Below are 20,834 nucleotides of genomic sequence, written 5' to 3'. Positions count from 1 at the left end.
CCTGGATCCCTGGAAGTGCCCAAGGCCAGGTTGGACAGGACTTGGAGCAGCCTGGGATGGTGGAAGATGTCCCTGCCCATGGCAAGGGAGTGGAAAAGGAGAATCTTTAAGGTCTCTTCCAACCCAAACCATTCTGTGATTCACTCTAAGTTCACAGGAGAGTGTTAATCTGGAAAAAATACAGTCAGTAGCCTAGGTCTGACTGTACTAGCCACAATCCTGGAGATAATATAAGGTGGGGGAAGTGTGAGATAAGACTTCTGCTGCTCCTCAGCAGCATTTTACTGGTATGTTCCTGCTAACAACCCTCCTCCACCTCAAAGTTTCTTAAGGTCAATGGTGTTGCTCTCCCTGCAGCACACACTCCAATTTGGGACAAATGTCCACACATTGGTTTCAGCAGTCACCAGTTTTTGAGAAAAAGTGTTTTGTTTGCATATGGGTTGTTATGAAATGTGCCTTGCTTTTCATTGTTCTAACTGCCTGCTTGGGAAATCTGTCATTTTAATGACCAAAGCTTTTCTTTTTCCCTTCCTAGTCTTGGAAAAGGCCAAAATCTCACTGCTTGCACAGCTATCCTCACGAAACTGTGGGAGTGAATGCAGTCCAGTGAACACTTAAACAATCTGGTCCAAAATGCTTCCATTTACTGGAGACACCATCAAGGCTCAGCCAGCCAATAGAAGCACTGGAACTGCTAATTGTTAATAATCAGATGTTACTCAATTTGATTCCTTCTGAAAGCAATTCAATATCTTGTTCCTAGGCCTATTGACCAGGTTGTCCTTCACATCATGAGCTGTTTGCACTGTCCAAAAATTTTAACAATCTGACAGGTGTACAGAGCTCTATTTAAAGTGACTTTATGTCACTTCCCAGCTGCTGTATCCCATAGCCCCAGGGTTACCTGTGACAGACTCATTAATCGGGCAGCTCTACAGAAACAAGGTGAGAATGCTCCAGTGACTCACAATTGAGCTTCACCTTAGACTGGAGTGCTTTAGTAGGTGGAAATTTAAATTTTTTTCTGCATCAACTGTAATATTTTACTTGCTCATTTTCGTGTTGCCTTTTTGCAGCCAAGTAAAATCAAATTTAGGGTGCTTTTAAACCAAAATTTGAACTTATGTATTCAAAGACCTCTAGAGGTCTGCTACACAGAATATTAAAGATGCTTTGTGGCTGCCAATTCTGCTTCCCAGCAGCAAGGAAAGAGGGATTTAATCAAACAAGAGTGCCTGGGCTAAGTGGTAAATCATGCTACACTTTTCAAAAGTGAGCAATGCCAGCATGGTTAGGCACAGCAGACTCTACACCCAAAGCATTTAAAATATATTTTATTACACCAGCAGTTGCCAATAAATCCTTGCTAATGTGATCAGTGTTAATGAACAATGACATGAAAGTTGCTTCTGGCAGCTTTTTCAAAAAGTGACCGAGGCCAGGCTGCCCAGTAATGTTCAACAGCCTTTGTGTCAGAGAAACTGGTAAGAAAAAGGTAATAAAACAACATTACATGAATCATTTTGGTGAAGTATTTTGACCTTCTTATTTTGGAATGACTGCATACATCTATTTTTCAGTAGTGCAGTAATCAAAACCAAACTTGTAACAGTTAAAACATGGCCTTCCTGACAGCAGACCCCATGAGTAGCTTATAAAACACTGAATATCAGAGAACTGATGAATTTTTGCTTCACCAAATGTTGATTTGCAAGAGAGGCCAGGATTTGTTACATATACACAATGCACGTTCCCCTGATGAGGTATGATGATTAAAGTAAGTCAGAGTCAGGATTTTACACTTGCAGATTCCTCTCTTTAGCAACATTTCTTACACATTTGCACCACAAGTTCTTGCTAGAGGAGAAAGATATAAAAAGCAGGCACTGAAGCAATATAACCTAGGTGTCATAAAAAGCTTGAGCAGTAAAATGTCATCATTTCAACAGAAAATAAATGCTATCATGACTTTCAGTGGAACCCCATTGCTTCCTTTAAATGCTAAGGTGGGGGCAGGATGAGAACAGAGCAGCAACACCAAAATGATGCTAAAGTTCAGTGATCAGTTGTTGGTATCAACCAAGATACCAAAGACCCCAAGTTGTGGTCAGATGATATGGTGTAAAAGCCACTTATGTAAATTACTGAGGGATATGTACCAGACCAAAGTCATTATTAAAGCAGAGCCTTTTCATTCTGTGATTTTATTCTCCCTACTTTCTTTCTTCCTTGATTTTAGAGCCACACACAGATTTTTACTGTTCAGTTGCTGAAATAACACTGTGCTTTAACCCTTCACAGCCAAAATTTTGGCTGCATTCAAATCTTCATTAAGAAAAATATTGTCCTTGTGACTGAATAACATTTTTGTGCTCTCATGGATTTAGTTCAGAGACAGCTCCTTAGGGTCCCTCTAGGTCTCTTTCTGAGGCACAGTAACCTCTGCAGTTCTGTTACAAAAACCTGCAGTTTCATTACAACCATGAGCACGGAGCCTGACCAGCAGTGAACAGTTTCTTTTGTAGCTGCTCATTTTTCTTATCATCTCCATTGCAAGAGTGTAAATTCAAAGTAAATATCTTTGAGGAATATTAATTCAAATGAAAATTACAGGAAGGGGTTTTGTGAATAAAATATTGAGACAAGTGCACTCAGAAAAGGTGAATATTTACTCAGGTACAGAAGTTTTCAACTTCATAGATTTAGATTTCGATTTCCTTATTTAGAGCTATCTCTTACAATTGTCAGCAACAAAAAAACCTGCAATATTATGCATAAATTGGCAATTGATGTCAGAACATTTCCACTTTACTTAATTTTGGTATATCTCATTTAATTTTGGAAGGAAATTTATAGTGATTTACATGTCCCAGATATATTAAGCATGTCAGAAGATATATTAAGCAGTATTAAGCCTTAAGGAATAATCCTGCTTTATTTCGTTCCTTCCGAGGACTGTGCAGAGGAATAGTGGGAATGGATTAGGAAATTGGTGTAATACCTGTCAAGTAATGTTATCTGTGAATGTGCATGAATTCTCCAAAGTTAAACTAACTGTTCTGTATCAAATTCCTCAGGTTTCTGAGGAAGGTAGGAACAAAAATAACCTATTAAATTAGCTTGTAAAGCTCCACTTTCAGTGGGCCATTTTTATTTTCTTGGTGTGGACAGAGCCTAATCTGGTGCTTTGTAAACCTGTAGTCTCTGGCTGAACCCACAGCTCTTTGCTGCAGGGATACTTCTGCACCTTCAGTGGGAGCCAAGCAGAAAAGGGGGTGGCTTTGGCCAGGTCATTTCAGTCCTTGCAGCCACATCAGAGTGCCTGGATCTCCAAATGTTTGGGGTGCACAGCTCCATATCCACTGCTTTGGGATGTGTCCTCAGCAAAGCTGACTGCCCCTGTCAGGGAGTTCATGCCTGCTGCTGCTCAGGGTAGGAACTGAGTAAACTAATTTTGGGAAGCAAGTCTTGCCTGGCTGCAAATACAGCAAACAGAGCACCCTTTTATTTAAATATTTTTCCACACTTCCAGAAAGTACACCTGAGATGTCAGGTGAGAAAGCCTCACAATGTAAATTTATAGAAGTCTGGGAAATTATCTTGTCTGCTGCTAAGGGGCAACTAAAGCATCTGCTGGGCTGGAATAGGATGTTTTAATTGCAAAAACATAATAGGCAATTCTGCACAGGGTCCAGACAGTCTGAATTTTAGGCTATCTGTGATGAGTATAGAAGGTACAGTGTGTAAATATTAATTAGCTCTAGATTTGAAACTGAAGAAAAAGTTTTTATTTAACCTCTTGTTGATGTCAGCTGTGTAGTGCCTCCAGCAGAAAACACCTTTTGTGAGTTTACTGGTGTCAGGCAGCTGGCATGGCAAACATGCCTTACCTTGTACCTGGTGATGTCTGAAATTTGTTTCTCACCCTGCTGGAGGGAACACAGGTCCATCATGTGCAGGGAAACAAGGAGGTGAGGACACTGAAAAGATGCCTGGATTGGTAAGGCAAAGACACTGTCAACTGTTATTAACTCTTGACAGGCACATTGCACTTTATGAAATTCACACATGGTGCTGTTTCTTGTCCAGGCAGTTTGAAAATGTTAGGACTGACTTCCTTCATTTACTGCTAAATCCAGCTCCTGTGTTATTTGTGGGAAGGGGAAGCACCTCCCCTTTCTTTGTGCTCTGGTGCTGTTCCAGTGTGTCTGCAGCATCAGTCTGATAACCAAATCACACAGACCTTTTCCATGGTTTATCCAGCTTCCAAACTTGTTGAAAAATGAGCACAATAAAAAAGGGTTGTGAAATATATCTCTGGTAAATGTCACCGTTAATATATCAGAATGCACAGAAATGGGGATTATGTATAACTATAGACATTTAGCTGCATTTAAATGTGCCTAATTTGTCATTAAATTATTCGTCTGTGGTTCCAAAGAAATCTAGTAATGTCATAAGAGGTTTCACCCATTTAGTTTCCAAGAGAAATTATCAACTGTCAGACCTGTTCCTGGCACTGTCTTTCAAATTCTCTTTTTTTGTCTTTTTCAGGAGTTTTGGGTTACTTTTTCTCATACACTTTCATTGCACATTAAAAATTATTTTTAGTAGATAAAAAATGAAAGCAATGGTATATATGTAAAATTTATCTGAACATGACAGACCCTGAAAAGAAGCATAATTTTGGCATTAATTTCTATTGACTTCCTTAGCTATTAACCAAGTTTGGTGAAGCAACAGGGAGAAGGGCCTGATTCCCAATTTTGAAAACATAGAAAAATGGAATTGTTAAGGAAGGAAAAATTTCTAAGATCATCAAGTCAAACCATTCCCCCAGCTCTGCCAAGGCTACCACTAAACTGTGTCCCCAAGTGCCACATCTATATGTCTGTTAAATCCCTCCAGGGACAGTGACAGGTCTTAGTCTTTGAGGCTAAGTAGCTGCCACAAAATTATCACAGCTAGTAACTGATTAACTTCTGGCATAGCCATTTCAGAGCAGTCTTGCTCCTAGCTGGAAAACTGTTAAATTCCAGTTGAAATAACTGATTTCACACATTCTCCCTTCTGCTAAAAGAATCTGAACATACTCTAGTGTTTCAGTTTGCTTATTTGACTTGGAACATAAAGGAATGCAGGTGCAGCATGGCAGTTCATCCAGGCACACTCTCGGTGGGTTTTGTGCAGACACAGCCAGCACATGCAGACAGGAGGTTTTCCACAAGATAAATGCACAGGCTGGAGTCGAAGACCAGTGAACTTCAGTACAAGAAGGCCCAGCCCTCTCAGCTGTCACTGTGATCAGCAGAAGGGAAAAGGCTTCCTTTGGAGTTGTTTGGATATGTCTGAATCCCCTCCTGAGGGTGGCACTGGGAGGGACAATCACTGCCAGTACAGAATGGGAGCAGCCTCTGGCAGTGCTTGCATTGCCTCCCCCTGCTAGAGCTGCCCCCGGGATCACAGCATCCCTGGGTGGGCAGCTGACACCATGTGCTTTCAAGGCAGCGGCATCATTATCTGCTGTCTCTTAGATACTTGTCTCTCTCACATTTGGCCTGATTCTCCAACCTTTTAGGGCAAGCATGTTCTGCTTTCTGCTCCCTTTGCCGAACACGCTGTGATTGTGGGAACGAGGGCATCTAGTGGCTTCTCTCTTGTTGCTCTTGAGTTCCATCTTGCAGAGACTGCAAAACAGAGAGTGTGTTAGGTGGAATTTGTGACACAGTTGTATTTTTAGAGTATGAACAGTGTTGCAAGAGTGAAGTCTTTACTTATGAAATAAAGAATTTGCAAAAAAAAATCCTCAGTTGCAGGGAAATGCCTATTCAAACAGCCGAGACAGGAATTGCTTCAGGATGTTTTTTTGTGCCACCTCCTGGCCATGTCATGAGTTAATCACAAAGAAGTCTTCTGATAAAGCAACAAAAGTAATCAAACCTGTGATTTCAAAATTATAATACCATTTCCCTGAGCTCAATTAAATTCTTTCATTCAGTTCTCATTTCTGTACCTCTAATGTTTATAGGGCATTTCATGTAGTAATGTATGCAAGCCAGCAAATGAAAAATAGTGTGGATAATTGCAACAGAAGCAGCTAATAGAAGCTGTAATATCTACATCGTGTCTCTGATCATTACAGTTGATGGTATTAAATTCATTTAAATGAAGAAGGGCTAACTTGCAGTGTAGCAAATTATAAACTTGACTTTCTGGCATTAGCACACTCCCTTACTTCTCTTTGCAGTATTTCAGGCATGGTATTAATGCTATAAAAATCTATGAAGATAAAAGAGCAGTGGTGAAATATCTGTAAAAACAGAGCTGTTAAGCAAAGGCATCTCAGTCAAAAGAGCTCAGCACTTTCCAAAGGACCAACTGGATTCACTGCTTTCTTAGGATCTGGAGACAATTTCACAGTTCTTTGCTTTATAAACTTACTTTCCCTGGGTGGATGAACAAAATCTTTTTTAATGGCGTCTGGTGAGAAAGGTTGTAGAGAAGCAGATGTGAGTGTCCCTGAGAGCTAGAAGCAGACACAGTTTCTTGGCTCTAGACAGCTGCTTGTGAACAAGTAAAGGTTCACAATTGCTGTCAAGCCCTGTGTCATTTCAATGGTTTATGATGAGCTGGGAAAATGTTTGATAGCATCAGAAATCACTTCTCTTGTGAAATCCAGAAAGCATGAGGAATTTCTAGATGCTTCTTGAAATTCTTCCAGTCAGCTCATGAATGTATCCAAATTTCACTTTAGAAAACACTGCAAGATCAGTCGTGCCTCCAAATTCCAGTGGCTCAGAGCTCGCATGTCAAGCTTTCACCAGTAGCTCTCCCTTTCCTTAACATTTGGGCTATGAAGAAGGCAAAAATATTTGTGAATCTCCCCAAGCTCTACTAGAAATAGCATTCATGATTAATTGTTGAAATTATACAACCAGAACCTAATTGGTAATTACTGTTTATCTTTTAAGAAGCTCCACACCTATTTACCTGACTTTACTAAAAAATTAAGCAGCACAATGAGCTACAGGAAATATACCTTTTTTGCATAAAAGATATTTATACCAACTAAGCAGCTTCAGCACACAATTCCATCTGTATTAGCGTTACATGTGCACTCATCTTCAGTTATTGAATATTCCAGTCTTTAACAGGCCATATAATTACCTTAAATATTACATTTCAGAACCACTTTAAAGCTACAGTTCAGAACCTATTACATATATTTTATATACATATTACTACACATTAAAAAAACTTTCCAGATCACCAAGTGAACGCCTTCCAGACTATCTACAAAGCATAAGCTTATGCTATTTATTTTTTAAAAATAATTACATTTCTTCTGTGAAAGGCTTCAATGGTTTTCATTCTGTAGGTGCAACTTTTTCATTTTTCCTAATTGGGTAATATTAAAACAGTCTCAGAAAATTGCATTATGTGTTATATCATGTAACATTTTGTGCTACATAATTTCTTGAAGTTTTCTGGCTGAAAACTCAAGCAAACAGGTTTCACCTATTACAGTATAACATTATACTTCATATATTCTACAACATTATAGTTCACCTATTAACTATAACAGGCTTCACCTATTATACTATGGCATAAATATACTATGCCACTATATTTATGGCATATAATATATGCCACAAATATATTTTTTAACTCAGGGTTTACTCTTCCTATTTCATGGGCAGGTTTTAAGGTAAGGCCATTTGCTTAGCACTTTTTTTTTTTACCTACCACTCTTTGCCTCAAATACCTGGACTGTAAATTTTAAAGACAAAGTCTGGCTTTTGCTTTACTGTCTTTGTACCATGATCTGGTCGGGCTTTTCTTGGCCTTCAGCATTTAGCAGTTTTCATCACTTAAAATTTGACATGTGCTCCAGAGCTTATGAAATACATTATTTTATCAGAAATTACTGTCATTTGTCAAGGTTACATTGTATTTTGTGTGTGTTGGTTAGGTTTCTATTTGACTTTCCTTGCAATCTGGATTAAAAATTTTTATACTTAGGTGATGGTAAAAAATCATTTTCTCTTGTCAAAGCTTTTCATGTGAAAGTTTAATAGCATGCATTGAAACTTTAAACACTCATCTTAGACCCACTAGGGAATTTTTTATGAAAGCTAAAGCCTTCACAGTAACAGCAAATGGTAATACTTTCAGTAAAACTTTATAAGGCTCTTGGGGATATGGTTTAAGCATGATTATGGTGGTAGATGGCAGGATTAGATGAACCTGAAGGTCTCTTTCAACCTTGGTGACACTGTGATTTCCTTATGTCTCATCTGTTACTGCAGTGGCATAAATATGACTTCCTTAAAAGACAGACTCTCTAAATGTTTATTAAGCTGCTCATTAAAATATTATTTTGAAGTCAATACATTTTTTCTACTTCCCACTAGATCAACTTCTTTAAAACATCTTTGTAACCATAAGATAAAATGCAAGATCATGGTTTCTCTCTTTCTACTTCATCTCTTACTACACAGGAAAACAATTTTGCATATCCTTTGTTTTCAAACTCTCCTGTCCAGTGGTTACGTGTTTAACTGCTATATTTTGTCTGAAGTTATATTTAGGGTAATTTTACTGCAGAGGTGAGGAAGGCAGTGCTGTAGAGTGATGTGCCTGTTTTAGCTGCCTGCAGAGCTTGCTCATTCTCATCATAACCCTAATTCTGCATCCTGAAATGCTCATTCTCATCATAACCCTAATTCTGCATCCTGAAATGCTCATTCTCATCATAACCCTAATTCTGCATCCTGAAATGCTCATTCTCATCATAACCCTAATTCTGCATCCTGAAATCTGTTTCTAGTCTTCCTGATCTTTTCCCCTCCTCAGAGAACTGGTTTGGTAGTAATTCTGTCTTTATCAGGGATTCATAAAAGTGTCTGAACAGCTTCACCTGCCACAGTGAATGTGGCCCCCAGGTACAGAGGGGTTTTGTGTGTTAAGTACCACCCATGGCCAGACCAGCTCATGATTAAAGAGCTTCAGCTCTGGGTGTCTTTGCACCTAAACCTGTGTGTTTACTTCAGGCATAGAGCAAACTGCAGCTCATAAACTGAAACACTGATGTGAAATTGCCAGCAACACCTACAAGAATGCTCCTCACAGAGGTGTAACGTAATAATTTAAAGCTGTAATTTCAGTGTTTCAGTTTGAAATATTGCCTTATAAAGAAAATCCAGAAAGTGTTTCTGTTCCAAATAAATTCTGGTGTAGAAATTAAAAATCTCTTATTCTCTTTTTTTTTTAAAAATGTCACGTACAGTCAATGTCCTGCACTGTTGATCACCTTGTTGGTTAATATCTCACATGGTTGAAGATTATTTTCAGAAAGACCCTGCCTTTAAGAACCATTCTGTTTGGTTTGTCCAATTAGTTCTGGGAACTCAGTTATTGTACATGTTTTGAATCTAAATTTTCTGGTCATTACAATAACCTATTTTTCCTTACACAGAAAAATTTAAGTGCAATGGGAATGATTATTTATACAATGTCAAAAAACATCCAAATGTAGAAAGTAAACTGACAGAAACAGGGTTTATCAGTTGAAGCATTCTGCTTGACAGGTTAGTGAAGGAAATAACTGCTCCTTCTACTGACACAAATATTTTCAGGACTTTGCTAGGATACCATTTTGCTTTTTTGCATCTATATTTATATAAACTTTTGTAGGGTTTTTTTTTGTATTTAGAGGATATATAAAACCACCTTGTGGTTCTTTTGTACACAGCTCTATTTTGTATTCTACCAGCAAAACCAGCAGCTTCAGCCGGACTTTTTCCTTAGAGGCCACAGAAAGGGCACAGTTAACTTGTTTGCACTGGGGTGCTGGCAAGAGGTTGTAAACTGAAAGGCTGTAGTACAGGAATTAGTGCATGTGTGAGGGGTTTCCTGTTCTGCGTTTCTCATCTCCAGAAAGCCCCACAATGTAAGCAGCATATCATGTTTTCTCTTTGAATCACACTTTAATTGTGCCATACCAGAAAATGCTGTTCTGAGTTCCAATTCAGTCATAAACCAATACATTTGGAATGCTTTGTTTTAAAGAAGAAATAGCATGAAAGCACATCCCAAGCACACCCTGTCCATCTGTTCTCTATTGCACATCCAAGTAATTCCACTCTGCTCTGAGGTGCTGGTTATTCCTTCTCCACTGGTGCCAAACAGAGAGTTCAAAGTACAGATGAATGCTGAGCAGCAGGAAAAGTGGTTCCAGTAAATTAAAGAAAAGTGCTGACGGCCATCCCCCTGCTTGGTGTCCCTGGCTTTAAGTACTACAGCACAGACTGGGGAAGAAATGAGCAGTTCCCAACCCAGGTCATTAGTTAGCAGGTTTTGTCGATTCCAACTCAAGTCAGGTATGTGCTTCTGAGGGCAGTGGTCACTGCTAAATTAACACTGAGCATCGTCTAAATGGATAAATCTGTCTAGCAAAGTGCCTCTCTTGGCTTCCTTAAATTCAGGTTCACTATTAAGCTTTGCTCAAATAGCATAACTTACTTTACTCCATGTGAACTTGAATTGATGATCACAAGGAACCGACTGTTTATAAATGAGTTGCTGCACATGCAATAAGCTCTCCACAGGCAGGGCCTCAAAGGTCAGCAGGAAATTCATTCCCCATCCACCACTCCTTGCTGACACCTCAGTCCTCTCTTCTCCATTTCTTCTTCAGTTCTTGCAGCATTTGCAATTACTTTTTACCACCCACTCCTAAACTTGTGACTCCCCCAGGACTCTTGCAACGCACTGACCTCGGATGTGCTGGGAGAGGGACCCACCACGGGGCTTTCCTTGCTGAGAGAAGCTCTGGGAGGTCTGCACATCCTCCTGCTGCCCCTGGGGGCTGCTGCAGGGAGGGACCAGCCCATCCTGGCTGTGCTAGCAGCATGTCCTCACTGCTGGGGAAAGGGCTGTGCTCCTGCTGCCTGCGAGTGCTCCAGGCCAGCTTGGCCAGGGCTTGGAGCAACCTGGGCTCCTGGAAGGTGTCCCTGCCCATGGCAGGGGGATAGAACCAGGTTACCTCTGTGGTGCCTTCCAACATAAACCATATTTCAGCTCATTTTGGAGTTTAGGGGACTGGCTCCTGTGCAGGGCAGTGACCCACAGGAGCCCAAAGGAACTGTGCCCTCCCTGAGGCCTTTTTGGGGGGCACTCAAAGGGGGACACCCCTACTGCCCCAGAGCTGAGCACCCTCTGCCTCGTGTCATTGCACCCCTTCTGAAAACACTCCCCACGGTGAAATAACCCTCCTCCCCTTTTCTCTCCCCCTTTTTTAGGGTTGAAACAGCTCTCCAGTGACTGTTACACACTTCAGCTTGCCCAAAGGTGTCCTGACGTGTAAGGAGAGACGAGCAGGAGGAATGGGGGAAAAACAAGCCCGGGGATCTGGTATTCAATCTCAGCTCTGTTACTGACCAGCAGACAGTGCCAAAAGAGTGTTTTAGAGTCCCTTAAAAACCCCAGATCATAGTGTGGCCCAAGAAAGATGCACCACCATAGACAGTCAACACTTTTTTGTGTGTGCTTTAGATTTTCCTTCTATAAATTGATGTTAGAAACCAATTGCAATGCCTTTTTAGATCTCTCAGAAAGTTTTCAGTTAAAAAAGTACAGAAATATGTTTGAGGAATTCTTCATCACCATTACTCATACACTTACTCACTGTTAGTAATTCCACCTTGAACTCCTGAAAAAATTCTGATATGCTGTCCCTAAAAGAAAGTAAAATAAATAAAATCCAGGCTTTTGATTCTTCCTCAAAAGAATTAAAACCATTTGAGCTCTTAGACTCTACTTTCAAATGACACTAATGAAACTAATGTCTAGTTGTTATGTTTAAAAATTTATTCTATTTTTATGTGAGATATTTACATTTATATATTTTATACTTACTAATCCTTAATAATTTGGAGTTGTCTTTTTTAGAAGCCTCAGCCATGACTGATGAACTCAACATAAAGCCACTGACTGAAGGGAAAAGAGACTCAGACAAAGAATCTATGTTAAATGTATGTTAATATTTTTGGAATGCTTCTTAATGTGCTGAGATTTACCACATAAGGAACATTATTTATTAATCAACCAGAGTTTTTCCACATTTTAGAATTTCTGAATGATAAGCTTATAACTAGACCAGAAATTGTGCTATGTACACTTCTCTTTGAAATTTTTCATATGGGAAAAATTCCTTAAGAGGAGTGTAATACACGTTTGAAATTTCAAATTATACTTCATTTCAAATGGTTAATAGTCTTCATTGTGTCTAGATTTTGATTGGTTTTTAATTAAATGTTAAAGGCAGGGAATATGATTTCTAAAGTAGACAAGCAGATATTGATTAGAAACTAATTACAAATGTTTCTGGGCATGTTTTGGCAGGTTCATTAGCACTCACAGTTAATAGTGAGCAGGTGTGTCGGTCACGTTAATGTCACTGCAGCTCCATCTTGTGGCTGAATTATTATTCTTGATTAGTTTTTGAGAAAAGCTTGGTCAAAAACAAACATGAAAAATGATGCGGAGAGGAATTCATAAACATGATTAATTTCACTGCAGTTGTTTCTATAAGAAAAACGTGACAGGAAAAAACCCCAGCCCTGAGTGTTTAGTGCTCGCCTTCCATAGTTGTAATTTGCTGTGTCTAAGTGGCTAATTATAAACTGGAGGAAGTTTTAGTAAAATATTATTTAAGAAAATGAAAGAAAAAAAATGTCATGAGTGTTATGATTGTCTGTATTAATGAGCTGATGAATCATATATACCCTGCCAGTCATGTTTTGTTCCTATTTCATACAGGTGATCAAAAATTCTGATGAACACTTTAACCTTGAGGCCGTGATTAAAAACGTTGACACAATGTCCAACGAGCTGAAGAAAATAAATGGTAATTCTGACTTCACCATCCAGTTAAACACAAAACTGTGTAGGACATTCTTCTAAGAGTGTGCAGTTGGAAATGGCCTGGTTTTCTGTGGCAGACAACTGGGTTTTCATGTAATGAAGCAATAGCTTTGCTCTTGTGTTTTGAAAAATTAATGCAACAGCAGTTAGAGAGCAATAGAATCGTGTTAGTTAACCATGGCATACACCTGCTAGGTGATCAGTCACTCCTTTCTAGGAACACTGAGAGTCTTCTAATGCAAATATTGCTAACGGGCTAACACCAACTGAATGTAACCATCCTGAGACAAGCGAAACAGGCAACCCTGAGTGAGCTGATGGATGAACACTAAAACAATGCTGTCTGTAGATTACCATTCGCTGTCATTCAATAAATACCATGCTGATACATTGCCCTTTTTCTTTCAGTGGAAAGCCAGCTACTGCTTTGTGACCTGATTTTGAATTTTAACCATCCCATGAAGGCCAAAGATTTAAGAGAAGCTGAAGAAAAGACTTGGAGTTTGACTGATTAAGTAACATCCATTTCCATGTATTGTCTTCTATTAATACTGCTGAAGCTGCTTCTTTCTTCTTTCTTCTTTCTTCTTCATCTTTCTTTTAATTAAGTTTGAACTGTGCAATGATAGCATGGTTTCCTGCAGGTAGACTATTTTTGTTTTAAGCTAAACATGTGGAATGGAAAAAAAGCTAGGTTATGGATTCTGAGAGTGGCTTTTTCAACCCACATTTCCCAAATTAAGCCTAGGGCTGGAAAGACTGATGTAAATAATTAAAAAGGTCAGGAAACTGGGCATGAAGTTTCTCGCATGGTTTTCTCCTTTTAAACAAAAACCTGTTGGAGCAGTAACAAAAGATTTGAAATTTACTTCAAGTCACTGTCTCTTGTCTCAGTTATGCCTGGGAAAACAGGATAAGAAACTGCCAGTGAAGGAGGAACTGCAATTTGTGTTTTGAGCTGCCTTCCTCGTCTAAAAAATGTTGCTGAGGGAGAGGTCAAAGAGCAGGTTACTTCTGGAAAACCAAAAATGCTTTCCATTCTAGTTTCTGTAATGACTCTCTAATGCAACTAGCTACAAGAATAGGGAGGAGTTTGTGGTTTCAGTGCTCTAGCCTGAAATCTATTTGGCCCAACATTTACACAGCCACTATTTTCACCTAGTTCATTACAATAAATATTCAATCACACTTTACTGGTGGACATATTTGAATGTTGAGATGTAGCTTTACTCTTACACCAAGTATATTTCTCTGAATAATCAAATAGAGGTTTATTCTACTTTAAAAAGTACACAGTGTTAGAATTTCTTATGCTGGTTTATGTTTTATTGCTCTTTTGCTGGTGAGATTATTTAAAATCAATAAAACACAATTCCATAGGAGGTATTTCTGGGATGTCAGATTTTTCAAGGCAGGGCAATGGAATAAATTACAGTTCACAGGAGTCAGTGGTGATATGGGGAATGTTGTTCTTAATTTTAACAGTTTTTGAAAAAGACAGATTGACTGACTTTTCTTTCACCAGATTAGTAGTCCATTTTTAAAATATTGGGCTAGAAGCAGCTTTTGTCAGCTGAAAGAGTTTTTAAATTTTATTTTTCACCTTTATTTTTGGACTCATAGTTGCATGGAAATGAACTTTGCTATCTTTGAATTCCAGCTCTTACCTAAACATCTTAGAAAGGAACACTTACAAAACATATTTCTATAAGGAAAACTGTTTATGAAATCTCATTATGTTATCTGGGAAGCTTTACAGATTCTATGGAAGGTATTTTCTACCTTGAATTTTGGTTCCAGTGTTTTAACTGATATAGACACCATGACTTTAAAGGAGAAAAAGGGTGATAAAAGTCATAATTATGAAACCAAGGTGATTTGAATCCAAGGGAATTTGAAACCCAGGGCAAGTGGTTGGATAAATCCCACTTAACAAAGGGGCTTCAGTGTTCCTCAGCTACAACTTGTATTTTTGAACTGAGTGTCCCTTTTTTTCTTTAAAAAATACAGTAAAACAGAAAGCAGTTGTGCAAGAGGAACTCAGTTTGGCCTGTGTGTGCTTTCTAAGAGATCTGAGGGGTTCTGCCACGTAAGGGTCACATGAGGATAATTTTGTTGACGTGCTCCCTGTAAAAATGCAGTTGCTTGATTCAGCCAGAAAGACACAGCTGAAGAGAGATGTGTGTGGAGAAAACCTTCTTTCTGAGTGAGGTTGGAGAATTGTAGGAAATACGAAATTCCAGTTGTGGGCTGAGGCATGGGATCCCCAGAGCTGTGGCAGAGAGGATGTGCTCCGTGTGGGTGTGGTGTTTTCCTGGAAAAGTGGGAACAGACAATTTCACAGCTGAATAACCCCGACACAGATCCTGACAGGCACCTGCATTTCCAGGGTTGGAGGGTTTTTGGTGCCACTGAAACCTGTGTGTCTCTCAGATCTGAGTTGATCTTTTCATAGAAGTGAGCAGAGTTTGATTTATTGAAAAAAAATTGGCTTTTATGTTGTCTACTCCGCAGCTTTGACAATGTTTGGGTCTACTCTGCATCACTAAAAACAACAAAATTGCTGTTGCAATTCTGATCCAAAAAAAAGAGCTCCCATGAAAGCAGAGGCTTGTATGGATATTTATTTATGGTTCATCAAATTTGGTGTGGAAATAATTTCAAGAGAACATGCCTATCTTGGAAGAAAAAAAAAACTCATGATCTCATGTGCTGTATGATTAATGGACACTTTGTAGGAAAATTGTATTTATAGAGTACTGCATTTAACGCATAATTTAAAAATAACGTAGTCTTTTTTCTTTGAAACTGTGAATTTTAATGACTTCATGATTTTAGTTTGCTGAAAAGGGAAATATCTTGACATTTATAAACTTCAGAAGGCTTCAGTACTATGTGATCTTCTCTAAAGTTTCGTTTAAATATGTCCTGCAGCGTATTTTAACATGCACTGGTTTCTTGAGCCTCTGTCTTTTCCATCAATCAGAAGAAGGGGTGTTCTTTGGAAGTGGTCAATGATATCTGCTACAGAAGAAAATTCCTGTGGGTTGGAAAAAAATGAGAATGCTAAGGCCAAAATGTCAGAATTATTAGTAACCAGTAGAAACAAAAGGGTTTTTTAAAATTCTAAAAATGTATCAATATTATAAAAATATAAATAAGGTCCAGATCAACTGTTCTCATTCCTGTCATGACCTGTAGCTCAGTAACTCTGTGTACAAGCTGCTGCAATGTTGTATAATTAATTTATATCATGTTGGTCTGTTTAACACAGGCTGTTGCCACTGCACTTGATGTGATGACTGTACTTGAGAGTTCAGAGGTGGCTGATGAGTTCAGGGGTTCTGTCTGGATCAGAACTGCCAGGAATGTGCTGAGCAGTCTGTCTGGTGCCAGCAAACCCACACAATCCTGTAGGCTGGGGCTGAGCCACCAGCCCGGGAGCAAAGGTGGAACTTGGCAGGTATGGATTAGCTCTCAGCTCTGCATGTCCCTTATCTGGTATCTCAGTGGGAAACAAACATTCCCTACCCAGGCACGAGGATTTCTAATGGCTGTGTTCTAAGGCCACCCCTTCATTCCCTGAGTGCTAACAGCATAACCTGATGCTGCTTCCAGCAGTAACAATATTCTCCCGTGAATAACTGGGACAAGAAGCAGAATTCCAGCGCAGGTGAACAGTCACCTGACACTGAGGAAGGAGGCAGGAGATGCCTTGAAATGAAGAGAAGTAGCTGAAAAGCACAGAGTACCTCTTTTCCTTTCAAGCTGGTTCCTAACAAGTACAAGTGGTCCTGCTCCTGGTAGCGAATCTGGATGTTGTACACTTTGTCTCTGTACAGCACCATCAGGACATAGGGGTGAGTCACTGTTTTCCTTGAGCTGTCCCTCACCAGGAATGTTCCATCCTGAAACAGGAAAAAATGAAAGATGACAAATAGCAGACACTCCTGGGTTTGATCAGTGTAACACCTTTCACTAGAGTACTTGTGCTTCTAAGTGTTTCTTCTTCTGAAATCTTTTTCCTTTCTGGTAAGAGAAATTGCACTGTTAAAGCATTTAGGTCTTTTGACAAATGCTTTGTCTTTCAGTTTGCTACTTCAGACTTTCCTCTCTATTACAAAAGCAGATTCTAAAGGAAGGTAGGAATGGTGTTGTATGAGGGAGAGATTCCATTAAAGGAGGAATGAAATATCAAAGACCAAACCTCACATCTCTTCAACCTGAAGAGAAGTTCATTTCCACTAAGTGCCAATCACCTTCCCCACGGGATGGATTTATAGACAGCTTAAAATAATGACACTGTATAATTTAGGTCATACTGTATCACTCTCTCTGCTTTTCCTAGTTTCAGATCTATTTTGACAAGTCTTCCATTGAAATCCTTTTCTTAAAGGCACTGAATGGGAGCTCATAAACTGGACTTTAGTAAAGTCACTGGAATGGTGCACATGCCATCTTCAGCTCATGGCAAGTGCTGTGATGCAGCACAGGATAAGCACAACTCCCACAGCAATAACTCTATTTATCTTTATGATATTAAAGATTATATAATAAATATTATATATTCATATCTTACTATTTGATATATTTAATATTTGTTTCTTATATTATTTTAATAATAATATAATAATAAAACATTTGTTTTTAAATTACTTATTTTTAAATTGAGTGTATTCATTTAAAATAGAATAAATGTTTATTATATTTTAAATTTATTTATTTCTATTTTACATGTTTAATATTAAATATTAAATACTCTATATTTAATTTACTTCCACATGTACAGATAAGCCTTGTTTGAACCTGTAGTTCGTTTTGCTGGGCTCCGTGGCCCAGACAGGGGTGGGATTTGCAGTACCTTGTTTATCCTGCGCAGCGCTGCCTCTGCCTCGGGCCGGCTGACAAAGGCCACGTACCACTCATCCTTCAGAGAGCCCTGGGGCTGGGGACAGGACAAGGACAAGTCAGCTGCCAGGGAATGGCAACATGCAAATAAGCAGAGAGAAACTGCAGTGTGAGGGATATGTGGGTCTGTGTGCAGAATCTCTGTGTGTCACAGATCATGCTGCTATTTATTGTGGTATGGAAAGTGCTAAATGGTTTTAAATTGCCTGCTCTCTTTGATAAATTTGAAAATATTACAGATATAGACATTATGCCCCTGCAGGCAAGCTAAGAAAACAGATATTTCCAAATACTTTCAGTAAAAGCTTTTAAGTGGCATGTTCTCTTTTTTCTACCTGGACACTAGGCACAAAGGCATCCTTTGCCTTCATCTGTCTGTTTTTTAGCTATCATCTGAGACAACTGTGGTGACTTCCTGTGAATGCACTATTTATGATTGCCCAGCAGTGTAATCACCATGAGTGGTTTGCTCTAAACTTGTTTTATTTAAGGAAATGTGAAGCAAAAATGCACTTGAAAGATGAGTGCTTTACTCATCAAAGCTTTGTGGAAGGAGAACTGAAAGTTTGATACTGCTTGAAGGCAGTTGTGCTAAACAAGTAATCCAGAAAACAAGTATTTTTCTTATTTTGTTCTGTTGGGATTCAGCTATTGTTGTTTTTCTTGGTGAGGACAAAATAAGGCACTACAGTTTGACACAGAAAAGGAAACTGAAAGCACCCAGGAGTGTCCTGACAGTGACTACTGACTAGAAAAACAGCTTTGAAAGGTGTTGTCTCTCAGAACCAGAAAACTTGCTGTCTTTACAGTCGTGGTTCATGTTTTGTACCTCATCTTGCTCCGTGTTTGCCTGGTGAACAGTCTGTCTGCTAGGAATTGGCAATGGAGGTCTCATGTCAGCTGGGCCTCTGGAAGGAGATCTGCTGTTGCTGCCTTCAGAGATACAGTAGAAAAACAATGTTAAAACCAGGAAAATAATTTCATCTGTGCACCCAGGGTGTAGGATCTTGATTTTATGAAGCATGAAGTATTTGTATCACTCTGGTAATGAGACATCTAGAAATTATTTGAAATCAGATTTAGGCTTCTCTGTGAGAACCAGGTCCTTTACATAAGTCCATCCTTGGTGCACAGGGAATTTAACTGAGCTCTTATGGTTCAGATTTCCATAACAGCAAATGAACTTGAAACAGGGGTGACATTTTATTTCTACCATTTATTTACATTTATTTATACAGTTTCTGTACCAGTTACTCACTTGAGAGCATCTTGGTTTCTCTAGAGACAGAAGTAACACTGTCTCTTTGCAATCCTTGCCTTCTCAGCAATTAGAAAGTAAAAAATGTCACTGTAGGACATTGACAGCTGCTACCATGTGCAAAAAAATTACTTGTAAAGCAATTGATGTCTAAATTTTCTTTATTTTTTTTTTCTTACAAGATAAATATGGAGTGTATTTCACATGAAAAGCATTTGCTAACCTTTTTGGGGAGTATTAGCATAGCACAGTGATTTGCATAGCTCAGCTCTCAGTAGTGTACAGAAAAGGATGGTTTTATGAAGTTTTGACACTGGTTGAATTGGGCAGGAAGCCCAAACTTCATGGGGAAAAAAAAGCCCAAAATCTTTGATTCAGACCAAGTAAGGTACACAAGATGCCTTTCAGGAACTTGATAGTTTGCTATTCCCTGTCCAAGCAGAAACATCCATTGGAAAAAAGTTTTTCTATTGACTGCACTGAAACTAACTTTCAACTTTCATTCACTTAGGAAAACAATGTAAGGATGTAGGATACAAACCTGGATGGAAGCGTGGTGGTAGAGAGCCAGTTGAAGACAGGCTTCTAGCACTGTTATTAAAAAAAAAGAGTAGTCAGTATAAATACAACATTTCTCTACAACATTTCTGTGTTCTGACCACCTGATCTGGACTTTGTGCCTGTTTTACAGAATGTGAGAGCCCCTTGAGACCTGTGCAGGGTGAGGAGAGCCTTCTCTTTTCTTCTTTTTGTTTTTCTTTCCTTCTTTTTGTGTAACTGGATCCACCTTTAAGTTTACCTGGAGCTCAGTATCTGGCAAAAAGTTAAGCAGTAAAGGCCACAGAGACTTCTGTGGCAGAATCAATGCAGGAGAGCATTCAGCTTGTGGAGTTTTCACAAGGAATGGCCCTGTCCTCCCCAGAGCAGCAAGCACAGGGAGCAGCTCCCCAGCCCTTTCTCGCTGCGGGGTTCCACTTACAGAGTTATTATTCTTGCAGCTTCTGTAACATTGTTGATAAAAATGCAGCTTCACATTTATGTTGCAAGCTGGGAAGGGCCAGCAACATCAGGGACTGGGCATCTCCCACATGAGGAGAGGCTGCGGGAGCTGGAAGCTGAGAAGGCTCAGAAGGGATCTTCTAAAGCACATAAATATCTGAAGGGAGAGCCAGGCTCCTTTCACTGGTGCCCAGTGACAAGATCAGAGGTTCCCTCTGAAGATCAGGAAACATTTTTTTAATGTGAGGGCAAGCAAGCACTGGAGCAGGTTGCCAAGAGTGTTGTGGAATCTCTCTCTTTCCTTGGAGACATTCAGATGCTATCTGGATGTGATACCAGGCAGCCTGTTCAAGGTGACCTTGCCTGGATCATCCAGAAGACATCCAGAGATCTCTGCCAACCTCAGCCAACATCCAAAACTGCTCAAAATGGAGCCCCACTCTTCAATTTCTCGGGCTTTTTTTTGTTTCTTCACCTAATTGAGAACAAATTGCCTGCACTCCTTTCCTTTACTGTTCATATTTCTCTTCTGCTTAAATAAGCTGTTAAAAAGGCTCTGAGATAAATATGCTAATTTTGTTTGCACAACAAAAACACCCTATCATGACTTGATTTATGGGAGAGAATCAGTCAACCCGGGGGCCTCTGCTACAGCAAAATTTGGCAATGCTCTTTGAGTATAAGCAGAAGTGTTCATCATAGGAATAGTTCAATTTGCATATGACCTTGCTACTGCTAC

The 20,834-nt window shown here is 39.3% G+C and overlaps 1 protein-coding gene and 1 long non-coding RNA gene across 5 annotated transcripts in view; one reads left to right on the top strand and one right to left on the bottom strand.

Moving 5' to 3' along the window:
- LOC119706591 overlaps window positions 1-12,040 on the top strand; it is a 39,411-nt gene extending 27,371 nt beyond the window's left edge. For 3 of the 4 annotated variants that reach the window (XR_005258579.1, XR_005258580.1, XR_005258577.1), the window contains 2 exons: window positions 11,307-11,418; window positions 11,956-12,040. This is a non-coding gene — a long non-coding RNA (uncharacterized LOC119706591). Of the gene's footprint in view, window positions 1-11,306; window positions 11,419-11,942 lie in introns of all 4 variants that reach the window. The other variant, XR_005258578.1, reaches the window with a different exon arrangement.
- A 1,486-nt stretch (window positions 12,041-13,526) lies between these two features.
- LCP2 (lymphocyte cytosolic protein 2) overlaps window positions 13,527-20,834 on the bottom strand; it is a 29,613-nt gene continuing 22,305 nt past the window's right edge. Inside the window, exons 17-21 of the mRNA XM_038150389.1 lie at window positions 19,638-19,687; window positions 18,668-18,771; window positions 17,792-17,875; window positions 16,683-16,838; window positions 13,527-15,970 (exon numbers count right to left, since the gene is read on the bottom strand). Coding sequence (XP_038006317.1) covers window positions 15,848-15,970; window positions 16,683-16,838; window positions 17,792-17,875; window positions 18,668-18,771; window positions 19,638-19,687 — 517 coding nt within the window. The 3' untranslated portion in view covers window positions 13,527-15,847. The remainder of the gene's footprint in view (window positions 15,971-16,682; window positions 16,839-17,791; window positions 17,876-18,667; window positions 18,772-19,637; window positions 19,688-20,834) is intronic.

This window comes from Motacilla alba, chromosome 13 (assembly GCF_015832195.1).
Source record: "Motacilla alba alba isolate MOTALB_02 chromosome 13, Motacilla_alba_V1.0_pri, whole genome shotgun sequence".
In the NCBI taxonomy this organism is placed as follows: domain Eukaryota; kingdom Metazoa; phylum Chordata; class Aves; order Passeriformes; family Motacillidae; genus Motacilla; species Motacilla alba.
The sequence above is the reverse complement of the archived record's forward strand: the minus strand, read 5'-3'. Positions and strand labels throughout refer to the sequence as shown.